The sequence below is a fragment of the Budorcas taxicolor genome, chromosome 10 (genome assembly GCF_023091745.1).
Source record: "Budorcas taxicolor isolate Tak-1 chromosome 10, Takin1.1, whole genome shotgun sequence".
Lineage (NCBI taxonomy): Eukaryota > Metazoa > Chordata > Mammalia > Artiodactyla > Bovidae > Budorcas > Budorcas taxicolor.
The window spans coordinates 16,324,600-16,339,793 of record NC_068919.1 but is presented as its reverse complement, the minus strand read 5'-3'; the positions used below and the strand labels follow the sequence as shown (position 1 = coordinate 16,339,793).

Here is a 15,194-nt window from a genome sequence, read left to right as displayed (position 1 = left end):
TCAGAAGGGCATCCAGTAAACACTTTATTGCATATTTAACATATGGTCTATAACCCACATGTACAGTGGAGAAACAAGAAAAACAATCACAAGGAGGATGAAAATAGCAGCTTTCAGTGAAACTTCTGCACACCTACAAAGAAAAAGGACTGCCACATCTGGAGAGTTGTGCTTGTGTGTCATTTCTTGTATTTGCTCACGTACACTGGATGGTTTTGGATGAAGCCTTTATGTACAGTAACTCTGAAAGGGTCAAACTTGACCTTTATCTGGAAACTTTTGGCTGGTTTTATAACTGAAGTGGCAATAGATTTAATTAAACATCAAAGCTAACTCAAGATAAGTGTAAACAACTAATACCCATAATCTTGGAACAAGGAAAAATTTTAAGAATTAAAAAAAAAAAACAAACGGCAAAATACCTTCCCCATTCTCTCTAATCTCAGACAAAACATTTTGCATGATTTAAAACCCTAGAAAACTCCCTATGTGTTTAGGAACAAAAATGATGGATGGTCCTAGGCAGTGTTTCCCCACATGTGTCCCTCAGATCATGTGCCTCAGAATTACCTGAATGCCTATTTTAAAAATGCAGACTACCATGCTTCACAGGCAGATTCACTGGATATCTGGAATCTGTATTTCAGTAAGCTCCCAGGTGATTCTGAGGCATTCTAAAGTTTGAGAACCACTGGTTTGTACTGCCAGGGATGCTACAGGTTCAACTCACCCTCTTTGAAAATCCTGGGATCACAGGAAAAATCGAGTTGCTGTTGCAACATGGAAGGCAGTATGAGACCAACAGCAAAGAAATTGCAATGCCATTTCTAGACCAAAATGTCTTTCTACTTTCAGTGAGAAAAGACAGCCACATTGTTAAGGCACTGATATTTGTCACAGAAGCAGTACCATACTGTTTTCACTGATTCCCTCAATCTGAAGTAGCAGTATGCAAACAGAAGGCAGAAATCTGGACTGCTCTAAATAATAACAAATACAATGGAGTAAAAAGGATTTCCAGACTGGAGAAAGTTTATTTTTGAGCGGTGAAAATAAAATTAAAAAAGGAGTCTAGACATTCTTATTCAGACACCTAATGTATGAAGACTACAAAGGTCAACAGCTAGGGAGAAACCTAATACCCCACAACTGTTGTGGCAAAATTGACTTGTGGTCATTTAAACTGGGAGTTTCAACTTCCTTTTCCATGGCCAGTTTCCACGGGCTTCCCTGGTGGCTCAGATGGTAAAGACTCTGCCTGCAATGCAGGAGACCCAGGTTCAGTCCCTGGGTTGCGAAGTTCCCTTGGAGCAAGGGAATGGCTACTCACTCTAGTATTCTTGCCTCGAGAATTCCATGGACAGAGAAGCCTGGCGGGCTACAGTCCATGAGGTCACAAAGAGTTGGACATGACTTAGTGACTAAGAGTTTCATGTCAGTTGCAGGTCTTCGTTCTGGCTGCTGATACAACATAGACTTTGCACAAAGGCATGTATACATTTCCCCATTTCTGAGTGGTGTTGGTAGGCTGAGTCCAGTCAAGATGCAGTGGGCAGGCAGGTGCCCACCTCGCTCTTGATGTGCATTTCATATAGGTCACACACACACTGCACTGCGTCAGACTCAGTCCTCTGAAAGTACTGGATCTCATATTTCCAATCTGTATAAGTTATTGTATTGATTTAATGTATTGTCATACACTAAAACAGAGACAGCAAAATCAATCTCCCTCAGTTCTGACCTACTGCCTAAGTCTGAGAACAGACACTGCCCAGGGTATGAGGGCTATGATGCCTATTTATGTGAGGTATGTGGGATATAAAACCAAAATAAAGGTCTGATTACACATGTACAGCTAATATAGTAGCATCACTTTTATCCAAGAGCTGAAATAATTTAAAATTAAAAACTGCAAAGAAAAAACACCAATACAGAAAAGTTTGGAAAGCTTACACAGAAACTATGTATTTTGCGTACATCAATAGTTTGGAAAGCTGTAGACCAAGAATGATCTAAGTAGGAAAAAAATCTGCTACAATCCTCATAATATCTGACCTAGTATTTTTCTTTAAAGGGAAAAAGAATCTAGAAAAGGCAGTGGTAGTGGGCTTATTAAAATTACTACCTCCTCACCAAATTTAGGTTTATAGTAAAATTTCCCAAATGTTCCCAAAATGTCCCCCCAAAATAGACAAAACTCTCGAGTGTAGTCTGAAATGAAATACAAAATTTGAGATGGTGGCAAAAAGAAACCACCACAATGGGGGTAGAGGAGGGGTATACTGATTATCAAATCTTTACTGATTGTAGATTGTTTCATAAAACAGATAACATTTTTGTTCTGGTTCATAATTTCTTGTGCAGTCAACAAGTTTCATTTTAGTTGTGCTTACATTATATAACCGTGAAGCCTGAACACTGGTTGTGTTTTTAATTTATACACTTCAAGCAAACCATAAATTCAAAATATTCTCCATATATAACAACCTGAACAAATGCAACAAATGCTCATCCACCCCTAAGAAATTAATTTATAGAAAAGAAAGATCATTTTTAAAGTTGCACACAGTCCACTATTCAGGCTACAAGTACATATTTACTGTATTTTAGCACATTATTTTTTAAAGTCTGCTTTCAACTTAAACATAAATAACCACATTTTAAAAGAGCCCCATACTAAGTTTTCAAACAAGTGCTGGACAGCTGGCCATTAAGAACTACTTACCATTATCTTTCCCAAATCGAGAGAACTGGACTACCTGTGGAACTGAACAGGGTGATAAGCAAGGCCAAGTTAAATATCTTCATTCAGCCCACTGACTAAACACTTTTCTGCTCTAAATGCCACCGACATTCTAGACACTAAACCCATGGAATGCAATTATCTCAGAAGACTGGTTTTAAGGATCATTTATCACTTTGATGTGATCCACAAAAACCTAGTATACACCCTTTTAAAATGTGCCTATGCTCTGCTGACAGAGAGCCTCTAGTTTCTGTGTACAGCAGAGGCTGACGTAGGATTTTGGTTCTGAGCTCTAGTTGTGCTTTGCCCGGCTGCCTTTAAGGTAGCTTTTCCACCTCTTGACAAATTCTTTGAAGATTGGGGACTCATCAATGGTGCTAAGCAGCTGCAGTTGATTGATGTGGGTGGTGTGATAGTCCCAGCGGGCCAGGTTGGGGGCAATGCCAAGCATGAAGTGCCGGAGGTCGTAGATGGTTCCTGAGCCAGTGTCGTACAAGGGGAGCATGGCTTTAAGGGATTCCATGCCACGCTCATACAAGGACCTCGCTTCTTTCCCGAGTTTTTCCCCTGCAGTTTCTTTTAAGTCATATAGCCCAATTAAAGAATACATAAAGCCATTTAAAACAAAAGAGCTAGGTGTAGTTGGATATTCTTCATACCAATCATGTTTATTCATAAACACAGCCTTGACTCCATGCTGCTCTGACAGAAACCTGTAAGGGGCTGTTGCCCTTAAAGCTGAACTGAGGAATATATGGTCTTTTGTTAAGAGATAGGCCCTGACTAATGTAGAAATGGCTTGCCCTTGGGCCATGGCAGAGTACCACCCTGGCTCTAAAGACTTGAAGCCTTCCCCTAACTTACGGGTCACCATAATTGGCCAGCCGCCTTTCTCATCCTGGTTCCTCACCAGCCAGTCACTGGCAGCGAAGAAGGCAGCCATGTGGGCTGTGGTAGAGATGGTAATGTTGTCAAGGAAGCCCTTCCCTTTTGCAATCAGCCTAACCACCTTCTTGGGCATTATTCTTGTTGGCTTGACAGCTTTTGTGTTGGAAAGACCCACTCCTTTCCTGAGGTCAGTGACCAGGTCCCTGGTAACCGTGCTCCATGATGTTCTGGGCCCGATGCCATAGTATATGTCTCTTTCTTTAAAAGCAATTAGCTGGGTATTTGAGACATAATGTACAGTGAAGAGCTGATTCTTTTCTGTCGTCTCCAGAACCACAGACACACTTCCATTTGTTAAGAACTTGAGGTCAAATGAAATAATAAAATCTTTTGTGTTCCCCAGTTGCAAGGATACACCTTCACTGGTTTCTGTAGGGGAAAAAATATAACAAAAAATACTGGTTAGGATAGAAGGTCTCTCTCCATATTTAAAATTTACTTAAAATTCATCCTTGATAACCACTGACCATAAAAAATTAATACATCAATATATGTTGGATTATTTTTTTAATTTTTATTTTTACTAAGTTAACCATAAACAAATGGCAGAATTGTTGAGTCCACGATGGCTTGTGAGCATCAGAACAAAGCTCTTTTACCTTTTGGCCTGTCTAGTTTATATTAGTGGGGTTAATGGCCTTAGCAGATAGCTAAGGTACTGTGGTCAAACTGCCTTTTCTAGATCAAAGTTGGTTGATCAATAATCAATGACTGTCTAATATACCTATTCTACAAAAAAGAAAAAAAAATAGCCCAAAGCTGGTTCAACACATAGTATTATAAGAAAGAGGCTAGAAGAAAAGAACAGTTAGACATGAATTGATGGAACAGGCAATTATGGAAGTTTTATGGAGAATGAGAACATCTTAGACTTAAACATCAAATGATGCTTTGAGTGACTTTTTGAAAACCAATTTCAAATTTTTTTTTTTTTTGGCTATGCTGCATGCTTGTGGGATCGTAGTCCCCCATCAGCAACTGAACCCAGCCCCTTACAGTAGAAGCATGGAGTCCTAAACACTGGACTGCCAGGGAATTCCCTAAACATTTTTTATTTAATTAATATTTGGTAAGTATTTACTGTGTTCTAAGTGCTATACATTAATTCATTTAGCCATTATAACAATCACAAGAGTAGTGCTATTATTACTCTTTATGGATGGTGAACAGAGACAGAAAAGTTAAGTAACTTGCCTAAGGTACAAAGAGCTGAACCCAGGTTGTTTAGTCTGGCTCTATAAAGTACATGGTCTTAATCACCCATCGTTGTTGGAAATGATAGGTTTGTTTTCAGACATTCACTGGAACTGTGAATAAAACTTCTGGAAATTAAGCAATGGGCTCCTGTAGTCAACAAAATGTGAGGAATACTGGGAGAGATGGAGGGGAAAGCATAGACTTTGGAGTTAAACAAACCTAGTTTGAATTATTAACTCCACCACTTACTAGCTTTGAGATGTTCAACAAGATACATCTTTGAGCCTTGGTTTCTTCATGTGTTAAGTAGAGATAATATTACTTTGCAAGGAAACTGTGAGGATTAAAAAGAAAAAGGATAGTGGCTTGGAACATAATAAAAAACGATGATGATAATTCTGAAGCCAAAGCGTTCAGAGACTGAAAAAATGGTAAGAGCGGTTCTATTTGGCAATTAATCAAACAGGAAATTTCTCTTGCATATTTAGAGCAGTAAAAGAAACTGAGCATATTATAACCAAACAGTAGCAGCAGCAGGAAGAAGAAGGGAGAAGAAACTGAACAAAACGTTTCTTCTTCCTGCTGCTGCTACTGTTTGGTTATAATATGCTCAGTTTCTTTTACTGCTCTAAATAGAACAGAATTCAAGAGATGGTTCTAAAAAGCTTCTCAGCCCTTGAGGAGATCAAGATGAGGGCTGCTGTTTTCTACCCTAATCCAGACTACACTATTCATCAGTGTAAAAATAACCCCTCTAGATGCACCCAAAATCAAAAGTCCTTTTTAGTCTAAGCACTTCCTGCTACAAGCCATAAGCTAAATATTCTTAAACATCTCCATGTACTTTCTCACCCAGCCAAGCCTGTTGTTTTACAATAGGCAAAGATGCTCTGTGTACTAGAGTATCACAGAATGCCACAGGATAAAAGAAGTTTTAGTCACAGAATAAAAAACTAAAGGTCACTCATTATTTGCACTGCATTAAACACTCATAAATCCATTACTTAAGGCCATCTAGAAGGAGTAGATTTGTATTGTGGCTTTCAAGGTCTGTGAATTACACAGCCATCAATAAAGGACAAGCAGAGAATACAGAAAAGGTCTTCTAACCTTTTCTCTCTTTTTATTTACCAACTGGCAAGGCTGGTGGGAGGAAGGATGAGTTCTGCTCTTGAAAACATTTCTCCACAGAAAACTAAGCCTGAGGTACTAACTAAAATTATTCCATTGTCTTTTTAACTAATGAACTCATTAATTCTCATGGATATTGATTAGTAGAGAGAAATACATTACATCCCAATTAATGAGACTGTCTTAGTAAAAGGGGAAATGTTGCATAAAGTTAATTTGATTTTATAAAAGATTTTATTAATGAAATGGCTTTATATGAAGTTTGAAACAATCTAGCACATTAACAAAATTCCACATAGGAAGCAGGCCTGGTTGGTAATGCTATATTAGCTTGAACAAATAAAAAGCTATTGGTAAAAAACAGGCAAAGGAAAGGATGGCTCTCTCTAGAAAGAAAAATTTCTACTTTAATGCAAAATAGTTTGAAAATTAAAGGATGAATACTATGCTGAAATATTAAACGGAGGAACTTCATTCCTGTGGGATATAGATCTCTGGAAGGAGAAAGCCCTCAAGCAGTAACCTGGTTCTTGTGGCTTGGCTCTTCACACAGTAAATATTCCTTATATAACCCTGAACTTTTTAGCTGATCCTTCTTTAGATTTCATTTGGGTGACACTATTTGTGTCTTTGTATATGTAATATCAAGGCATCTGCTAATGTGATTTTTACAACCATAAAAACCATTTTAAGGGAGTATCAGGTGTCATAAATCAACATAAAATTAGCAAACACACATGAAGCAGGACTTACCTGGAGCAATGAACTGTTTAACATTGGTGAATCTTGACTTGTCAGCCACACTAGCCATAAAGCAGCCCTTGGGCACAGTCCAGTCACTGGGTTTGCTGTTTTTGTCCCTGTCTTCAGCTGTTTCATATACCTCTATATGAGGGGGTTTCTCAGTTAGATTCTTGCTGTAGTGACTTAACCCATACTGTGCAATCTGGATTGGGTAGAAATAGCCTTGAGGTCCCCACTGTGTAGATAAAGGTACACCTATAAAATAGAGAAACAAAATAAATAATTATCTCCAGACATTCATAATCCTATTCTGAATACCCATTTCACTGTTTTACTTCACAGGGTTATCCACAGGGTTATAAAGCTTCCTTATTACACTGTTTTCATAATTACTAAAAATAGTACCAAATTAACCAGAAATGAAAACCAAAATTAAATGTTTATTCATTCTTATTCATTATTTGTTGACAGATAACAATGCATTGTTGTAAATTATCTTTTAAGGACTGATTTTTAATGAGCGCTACCCTTGCTCATAGCTATAAATGTCATTTTTCATAATTCGATGTCATCATTCAAGTTCTATACAATTTAAACACATATATTGATAGTTAACAATTACCTGTTTTATTCTAGAGTATTAAACCTGAACTTTTCTTAACATCTGTACTTAACAGTCAAGTTAATTATATATTCATCTTTCCCTCCAATATCAAGATTTGGTCTAGCAACTATATCATCAGATGGTTAAAGTATTTGCTTAAGAAGCCAGCTATGACTAGGCAACTTAAGTATAAACAATTTGCAATTCTTTCTCATATCCCCCATGTCAAAATGTAATTCCTGAGAATAAGGAGTACTTAAAAAAAATGAATTACAGTTGTATATTTAACCATGGATTTAAAAAAAAATACATTTATTTTTATTTATTTGGCTGTCCCAGGTCTTAGTTGCAGCATGTGGAATCTAGTTCCCCTACCAGGGATTGAACCCAGGCCCCCTGCATTGGAAGTGTAGAGTCTTAACCACTGGACCACAAGGGAAGTCCCTTAACCATAGATTTTTGATGAATTCATTAATGGATCACCTCTTGTAAAGTTCTAAGTAAAACTTTCCAATGTTTGGTATGACTGTTTACTTTAGTAATTGCTTACATGGGAAATACAGTAATACCACACTGTACAGAATATTTTATTATTGCATCATGGTGTATGTGTTGAGATAAACTCCTATTTGGAGTCCTAAAATAAGTTAACAAGCAACAGGCAGGCACAGCAGAAACCAGGAACTTATAAAACCATATGCATTTTGGTGTAGTTTCAAAATAGTTTAAGGAACTGGGGACCATATAGGGTAAGAAACCTAGGCTGCAGATAAGCTTTTTAACTTCAGTCTTCTTTCTCCAAGGGTAGATCTCTTTTTTCAAAAGACTTTCACTGAGTAAAAGGAAGGTTTATACTATCTTATTATATGTGTAATAACTATGATAATATGCAATTGGCCTAAGAAGTGATAGAGCGATCAATGGAACAGAACAGTAGGCCAGAAACACTCTAGTTTTAAAATATTTTAGTATAATGATAAAGACTGTATCATTGATCAGCAGGGGAAAGAAGATTCAATAAATGTTAGGGGGAAAAACTAAAATTAGACCTTGGCTTTGTACCATTTGCCAAAATATAAATCAGCTTAGAGGGACTAAAAAATTAAATGTAAAAATACAAAACCATAAAACTATTAGAGAAAATAAAGATGAATAGCTGATCATGGCATAGCAAATGATTTTCTAAGCATAAAAGTAGTAATTTAAAAAAATTCCTTAGTAAATAGAACTAAAAATTTCTAAAACTAACAAATCATAAGTAAAATGAAAAGACAGTCAAATTAAAGAAAATATCTTTAACAAATATAACAAGGTGCTACTACCCTTGCTATATATATATATAAAAGGTCTCACGATATATTTTTCCAAAAGGCAACATAATCACAATGAAAAGAGAGGGGAAAGAAAATCAAGGCCATTCTGTAACAGTTAAAAGGATATGAAAAAGATACCTGACCTCACTAATTGCTACAGAAAGCAAATTATGAGATCCCTTTGTAAATGACAGATTAAAAAATAATGTTTCATGATGGCAGGAGTGAGATGATGAGTATCCTTATACTCTGCTACCAGAAGCATGAATAGGGTCAACCTTCTTGGAAAACAGTTTGACAAAACTTACTATTTGGCAAGGTAATTTATTTCCTAGGGAAACAACTCTGAGAATACATTTAAAACAGTACATGATGAACTATGACTATCTATACCATTTTGTATAATGACAAAAAATATCTGACCTAACTGTCCAACTAAAGCGCAAGGTCCCATACATTATTCCATACACTTTTATGAAATGTCCTGATTATGAGTATTAGTGTTTAAAATGCTCAATAAATATTCAATAACAAGAGGAAATAATCCTGTTGAGGGGAAAAAAATACAAAATCGACTACAGAGCATGATTCTAAACTGTTTTAAAAAATGTATATATACAACAACAACAAAAAGATTGGAAAAAACATCAAAATATTAATAGTGGTTATAGGTGCTTTTCACTTTTTCTTTAGCACCTAGGCACCTTACACATCATAAAAAACTACTGGGGGAAAAAAGTTTGGCAATGGAGAACTTTCAAGTCTCTAACAAACTATTACCCTCTTGAACACTGCACAATAAATATCATTACAACTATGTTAAAACATATACCTAGGTATAAAGACCTTCTGAGAATATATAAAAATGGTAATCATTATCTTGAATGGTAAGAATCTATATGAATTTGGCCCCTTCCTTCTACTAAACATTCTGTAAAGATATTATAAAAATTAAAATATTAAGGTATGAAAATTACTTTTTATAAATGAGAAAAATGAAATAAAACTCAAACCAAGCAATCTTAAAACACATTAAGTTCTTTCCTTTGATTAAATTACATACTTTAAAGTCAAATTCAGTTTGGCTTTCTGATCAATTCTAGGTTTGAAATATAAATTCCAAAACATCCATAAGGAACCCTCAGTGCTCCAAATTTTAAAGACAAGGAAAGACAACATAGACAGTAGACTGTAGGAGTTCCAATATGGGTTCAGAGAAAATGGTACTATGGATTATCTTGTTCTGAGACCTTTAACCCTTCAACCAGAGATGATACCTGGCTAATCTGATAACAAGATGGCACTGGTCCATTGATGGGTTCGCTGGATGGTCTGTCTCCCTTTCCCATCTCCTCTTATAGGATAATAACTGTATATTTTAATGCAAAATTTCTGGAGATGCTGTGCCTTGACTTTGATAATTTTAGTTTCTGGGGCAGGTTAATGGCATAATCCTATTTAATCAGGTATGATCTTATTGGAGCCCTTAAATAACCATCTAGAAGGCTGTCTAAGGTTCAGGTTTAACCTGTTCCTCCATGCTAAGTTGGAGTGGTGATAGGTCTCTTAATAAGCTATGTAAGTACTTGCTATGTAATTAACACAGTCACTTATTTCTCAACACAATCTGGATAGAAAAACGCAGCAGAGTAGACGGATACCAACCTTCAACCCCACTTATGCACTTGACTCTGTCTCGGACTTCCACATTGTAGCCTTCAAAGGACATAAACACACCATCAGGGTGATAAGGGGCTCTCTGTGCATAGACTTTGGAATAGCTATGAGAGAATTCAAACCGATCATAGCCATCATACTGAACCACCTTTCCGTAAACATCAAAATATTTCTCTATCCAGGTGAATGGAAGAAAGACTTCATTCCCCTCTCGTCTCCCTTTAATTGTGTGTTCATCATTTATGAGGCAGTCAATTTCTTCATATTTGAGCCCTAACACCTTGCCTCCCCCATTGTTATTGAAGCCCCCAACAACAGGGGGCGCTTTCTGCTGTTCCTGAGGGAAGGCCTCCTCAGACTGCTTGGCCATGTGGTTCACATAGTTGTTGCTCTCAGACGCTGCCGCTCTTTTTTCTAAGGCATCCACTCTGAAGCCATTACTCAAGTGCCGTGGAACCTGGATCGCTTTGTCACTGGAACACTTATTCCACAAAAGTACTGTGACCAAAGTGAAGAGTGCGCAGATGATAATCAAAGTCTTATAGTTGACCCGAGCTGCCAAGCAACGCATATTCAGACCATACCTATGGAGGCAAGAAGAAAAATTCACACAAAGATGTACTACTGACATTTGACAGGATAAGGCTTACTTTTTTATACTGAACCGCCACACTAGGGCAGTTTTATTAACTGCATGTAATCTGATCACACTTAAAATTACTAACTCAAACTTTTCAGCAGAGACAAAGAAAAGGAAGAGATGCTTCCCCCTCTTAACATGCTCAGTTAGCATGATCCTCTAAAGCAAAGATTCCCAAACTTGCCCTGTGTGTGCCTCCCTTGGATTCTTAGTAACTTTTTCACAAAGCCCCTATGTCAAAAGGAATACCTATTCCTTCCATTTACGAAATAGGTGGGCTCCAACAACACATGCTTTTGTCCTAACAACTGAGTAGCTGTTTGAAAAAATATAACAGGTCTTGTCAAGGTAAACACTGACATCCATGGTGCCAAATCCAACAGTGCTCATTCTGTGTTACCTCTCAGGAGCATAAATGGCTCTTTCCTTTCTGAAACACTTTCTTTCCTGACTTCCAGGGCACCATTCTTTCTTGGTTCTCCTTATACCCCGGCTAGATGCTCCTCCTAGTCATCTTCGATCATTCCTTCTCGTCTCCCTGAATCTTAATGTTGAAATGTCTTAGGGTCCAAGTCCTCAGATCTCTTCTTTATCTCTATTCACTCCCAGGTGATCTCACTCATGAATCACATGGCGTTAAATACAATTTACATGCTGACTTTTCCCCAAATTCTATCTCCAGGCCAGATCTTTCTTCAGAACTGCAGGCATACATGTGTATGTGCCAATCCAAGTAACTGACATCTTTATTTGGAAGTCAAATGGATTTCTGAAACATAACTGCAGGGGTCCAGCCCCGGTGGATCCAGGGTGATTCGAAGGGGAGACGGATAGGCGAGGAAAAAAACTTATTTATTAATATAAGATTAGATTAGGAAGAAATAGTATAGTAGTAAAATTAAGTGGAGAAAAGATGCTGAATAACTTGGTTTACAGGGAAAACCAATAAAACCTCGAGACAAGAGGTTTGCACCATCTACGTTAGGCCACCGGCGCCCACGTGAATATCGAAGGGTGCCCCGCCTTAGGCTCCCTTTCGTGTGGGTCTTAGCAGCCAGGGCAAGCAAGCAGACGTGGTGAGCCTCCCCGCTCCAGATGGGAATTCAGCCGAGAAAGAAGAGAAAAGAATGACATGGGGAAGCCCAGCATCGGTGCAAGACTCCAAGAACTATTTTTCAAAATCAGCTTATATATCCCAAGTTGTACATAAAGAAATAATGGAATATGCAGAGTTATGCAGGGGCAGCAGTCCTGACCCTCACTGAGACAAACAAGGCTTTCTTTTTGCATACCCTCCCATATACAAAAGGTCTCAGGTGATTTACATTATCTTCTGGCCAAGAGGCCTGTTAACATTTTTATGGCTCTCTTCCTGGATAATTGTCTGTCAACCAGAAAACTCCGTTTCCCTAAAAGTGTTTACTCTGCATCACCCTCCAAGTACTAAATAAAGTTACGTTCCTGTAGAACAAAGGTGCAGTGGGTTATAACAAAGAAAGTGCTGAACTCAAAGATCTAATGTTGCTAATGCCAGGGCTACTACCTGTTTTTCTATATACCAACTGTATCTAAAAATAAAAGATATGAAAATTTGGCAGCAAGTATTGGCTCAACAAATGAAACCTTTAATCAGTCCTATTCTAATGATTTTGGCTCCTCGGAAGCCCCTACATTCCTAGGATGTTCTAAGCTTCCCGTGCCTCCTGCGGTCAGGAGGCCTCAAACAGTCACATGCGCAGCTGTACGAGTCCTGCAGGCAGGCGAGAAGGCCATCAGAGGGGTTTTTGGATTGAAACACTCGTATTATGCCCAGGAGATTTATTATCTAAAAGCTCTAATTTTTTCCAGAAAAAGGTGGTGGGGGGACAGCCCCCTGTTAATGACAGAAGAGTAGGTGGAAAGCATAACACAGTAAAGCAGGCAGACTCTGGTCTTGGCGGGTGGATGCTCAGGAAATTCCAGGGGGAAGCCCTGAAGCCTGATCACGTCCTTGCGTTTTGTCAGGCTTCCTTCCGCATGACCTTGTCACGGGCGGGATTCCTCACGCTGGCCCCCGGCACATAACATTCAAAATTTATTCCCTAAGCTTTCCCCTCAACCTGTTGTTTTACTGGTCAGACCAGAAATACTGAGTCCTTTCTTGTTCACCCCAAATCCAACCAGTCAGGAAATCCTGTTGGCCCCACATTTAAATTATATCCAGATTCTAATCATTTTCACCAACTCCACTGTTCACACCATACCAGAGCTACTGCCATCTTTCACTTAGAATACTGCAATGATGGGGGCTTCCAAGCTGTTGCAGTGGTTAAGAATCTACCTGCCAATGCAGGAGACGTGGGTTTGATCCCTGGGTCAGGAAGATCCCCTGGAGTAAGAAATGGCAACCCACTCCTGTATTCTTGCCTGGAAAACTCCATGGACAGCAGAGCCTGGCAAACTACAGTCCATGGGGTCACAAAGAGTTGGACACAGCCAAGTGACTGAGCACACTGTAATGATGTCTAAACTGCTCTCCCTGCTTCCTACCCTTGATCTGCTATTCTACCCCAGAGTCTACTCTCGACACAGCACTCAGAACGATGCATTTAAATACAAGCCAGATCATGTCTTTGCAGTCACGATGGGAGAAGAGGACGATGCTGTTGCCCCTACAGGTCTTGTGGTATACCAACCAGTTGTGACTGTATATAGTAGTCCTGGCTTGCTTGTTGCTGAGGTCATTGGGAAATATGGAAAACTATAGGTTAGTTATATGTGCAACATATCGAATATCTCAGTACACTGAAAGTAGAGAGACTAGGCTTATTGCTGTTCGCTACAGTAGCTCTAATTTATTTCATGGTGTAAATCCACAACTACTTATTTTATGGCTGTAATCCTTCTTTCCCCTTCTCTCAATAAACCCTTCTGGCAGCAATGAGATTTAAAAAAAAATCAAACTGTTAAAAGAAAAGGTTTAATGAAAAATATATAATGATTTTCTGTTTTTCAGGAAAGCTGATGATGAATGTGTAATTCACTCATTTCTTTTAATTCCAAGAGGAGGTAAACCCTGAGCCCTTGCATGTCTGAAAGCAACTTTATTCTGCTCTCACCTTTGATTAATAGTTTGGCACGATATAGAATCCTTGGGCTGCATATGATTTTCTTTCTAAATGCTGAAGGCAATATTTTACTTTCTTAAAGCATTACCAGCTACTGATGAGAGGTCTGATTTCAATCTGATACATGTCATTTTGTGCATAACTTCCCTCTGGATTTTGTGTTTACCCTACGAATTCTTTAGTTTTACAAGAATGTGTTACAGTATGATATTTAATTCACTATTTCAGCACGTGGTGTACTCTTCCATCTGAAACCTTGTGTTCTCTTATTCTTATTCAACAGATGTAGTATCCTTTTGTAGTTCTGAGTATGTTAGAGTTCTGTTCTTGTAAGTTTCTCTCTGATATGTCTATTTTCTTTAGTGGTAATTTTCCTGGTTATTTTAGTCTCTTTCACAGTATTAGCTTTCCTGACACGCTTGTGATCTTTGGTTACTCACTCATCTTTAGGCTTGAATGACTCATTAGCCAACACAGATTTCCTCTGTTATTGTGAAGATGGTCTGATTTCTAGCTAGACCTCTCTCCAGAGAGGAGCTCTGTGTGGGCTAGGTACAAGCTGAGTGGTACCTTTAGGGTGTGTGGGTGGGGACCCAGCAGGCCTTCTAGATGCCAGAATGAAGATGACTTTTATTTTGTTCTGGGGATATAACTTGTACTCTAGAAGCCTTAGCTTTTCCCAATTTCTCTAAAGAAACCCTGGCAAAACGTGGGTTCGATCCCTGGGTTGGGAAGATCTCCCAGAGGAGCGTATGGCAATGCATTCCAGTATTCTTGCCTGGAGAATCTCATGGACAGAGGAGTCTGGTGGGCTATGGTCCATAGGGCCACAAAGAGTAGGACATGACTGAAGCAACTTAGCATGCACACATGCCAGCTATCTGCAGTTCAAATGCAGGGATAAGAGAGGTAAGGAGGAGGGTAGAGCTGTGCCTTCTAGTACTCAAAAAGAAATCCAGAAATATGTTAGATTATCATTCTGTGGTAATCTTCCCATTTCTTGTTATTGATTTCATTTCTTATTTCTATATATTTTATTTCAGTGGGGCAACAGGAGGGAAGGGAGGCAAAGATATGGGCTTGATCC

At 38.5% G+C, this 15,194-nt stretch overlaps 1 protein-coding gene and 1 non-coding gene across 2 annotated transcripts; both read right to left on the bottom strand.

Annotated features, from left to right (window-relative positions):
* Nucleotides 1-2,993: 2,993 nt before the first annotated feature.
* Nucleotides 2,994-10,931, bottom strand: GLCE (glucuronic acid epimerase). The gene is made up of 3 exons (XM_052647101.1): nt 10,349-10,931; nt 6,776-7,021; nt 2,994-4,063 (listed from the first exon to the last, which is right to left on the bottom strand). Exons 1-3 carry the CDS (start codon nt 10,929-10,931, stop codon nt 3,039-3,041), a joined length of 1,854 nt encoding a protein of 617 aa, XP_052503061.1. The 3' UTR covers nt 2,994-3,038.
* On the bottom strand, nt 7,737-7,809 carry TRNAG-UCC (transfer RNA glycine (anticodon UCC)). Its single transcript has one exon. It is a non-coding gene; the product is annotated as a tRNA-Gly (tRNA).
* Nucleotides 10,932-15,194: the final 4,263 nt, after the last annotated feature.